General features: G+C 58.0%; 1 protein-coding gene across 7 annotated transcripts in view; it reads left to right on the top strand.

The window, feature by feature from the left end:
• Nucleotides 1–1,660, top strand: part of LOC113212423 (sodium/calcium exchanger 1-like) — a gene marked incomplete at its 5' end in the record, with an annotated part of 45,056 nt that overhangs the window by 9,468 nt on the left and 33,928 nt on the right. For all 7 annotated transcript variants that reach the window (XM_052277467.1, XM_052277465.1, XM_052277466.1 and 4 more), the window contains 1 exon segment: nt 1,388–1,614. In XM_052277467.1, coding sequence (XP_052133427.1) covers nt 1,388–1,614 — 227 coding nt within the window.

Below are 1,660 nucleotides of genomic sequence, written 5' to 3'. Positions count from 1 at the left end.
TCTGTACCCTAGGTACAGTGACTAAGAGCGGCATCTACAGTAACGCTGTAGATCGTTCTGTATCAGACTCTAATTTTTTGCAGTGTGTGGTTGGAGCGTCTGAACGCTCAGCCAGCACGATAGAACATTCTATGGTTATGACTAAGGGGGCGGATAGAACACAATTTTAGTGATAGCAACCAAAGTTTTCGGACGTGGTGACCAAACATTTTTCTCGTTTTTCTCAGTGTGACATGCAAAACCAGAAAGGTGCCTGGTAAAGTTGGTTACTTGAGTAAGTCGCCCCGAAACTTGCGTCCGGGAGAGGTAAAACCACAGTGTACATTTTTACACAGCACTTTGTCCAGTTCCAGTTTTAGAAACAAAATTGTCCCTTCACATTGCGAGTGTAAGCCGCCCTCTAGCCCTAAGCAATATTAAGATGGTTGGTGCGGGGCTAGAGAAAGAGAGGGGAGGGGGCAGAGGAGTGTTTGCATCGCGGTGAGCGGGACGATCGCGCGGCAGACCTCACCGTGTGCGCGCGCATTGCACACGACAGAGAGCCGTGGCAGCCGCTCGTCCAGAGTTTGTTTGTTTTTTGTGTTTTTTTGTGTTTTTTTTTGCGAAAGCCCCTCCCCGCAAAATACTTTTACTCCGACTCCTGCACATAATACTGGGATTTTTACGGAGAGCGCACTGAAAAAGTTCGCACCGAGCGGCAGCAAGCCGCAAGTAGAGCATGAGCGCGGCGGTTTCTGGCCGTGGATGTGGCAGCCGGGTGGGGCTCCAGCGCGATGAGTGGGCGTTCTCTTTGCGGCCCGCGGTGGGGTAGGGTGCGTCCTCCCACCCTCCCCGGAGCGCGCGCGGGCTTAAGCGAACACCAGTCGAGGGGGAGCGAGGGAGGGCAATTATTTGGCTGGAATAAGGCAGGGCTGGAGAAGTTCGTCCTCCATCTACATGGGGCTGAATCCATTCCGAGTAGGCGGGGTGCGCAGCCGGCTCATTGTCCGCTGACCGGAGGGGGAGGGGGCCTCTGCAGGGGGGCGTCGAGCACTGACCCGCGCCGAGGCCGCGGCTGCAGCCGCTGCGGCCCGTGGGTGGCCAGCATTTCCCACGGGGCGCCCGTGCGGTGAGCAGGCCCGGCGCTCACGCCTGTGTGCTGTGCACGCTGCGGCCCACCTCGCGGGCGCTCCGCTCCAGAGGTCACCCCAGCCTGACAGCTTGACTCTACTGCTGTAGATAGGTTCTTATATGTGTACCTCTGTAACCTTGCTGTATTTTTGTCGCGCTCCTCATTAAACCTTCCTATGCCAACACCCGACTTCTTTACTTTCTTCTTCCTCCTTCTCTGCCTCTGACAGTGTCACCCGCCCGCAGCACTCACTGCACCCGTTCCCCCTTGTTGCAGAGGACGACTCGGGCAGCCGGCTGCACCGGCAGCAGCAGCAGCAGATGCAGCGGCTGCAGGAGCAGCTGCAGCAGCAGAAGGCCCAGGGCCAGCCGGGCCAGCCCAACGGCCGGCCGCCCAACACCATTCCAGACACGCCCGAGAACAGGATCGCCCTGCTCGGGCTGCCCACCCTTAGTGACGTCTTCCAGGTCACCGTGCGCATCAGGGAGAGCAAAGAGTTTAAGGTAAGAGGGGAACGCGCGCAGGCGCAGTTGTAGGATGCTCGACTGG

The sequence above is a fragment of the Frankliniella occidentalis genome, unplaced genomic scaffold (assembly GCF_000697945.3).
Source record: "Frankliniella occidentalis isolate FOCC.00 unplaced genomic scaffold, Focc_3.1 Scaffold10, whole genome shotgun sequence".
NCBI lineage: Eukaryota > Metazoa > Arthropoda > Insecta > Thysanoptera > Thripidae > Frankliniella > Frankliniella occidentalis.
Note: the sequence above shows the minus strand (reverse complement) of the source record. Positions and strands in the feature narration are given on the sequence as shown.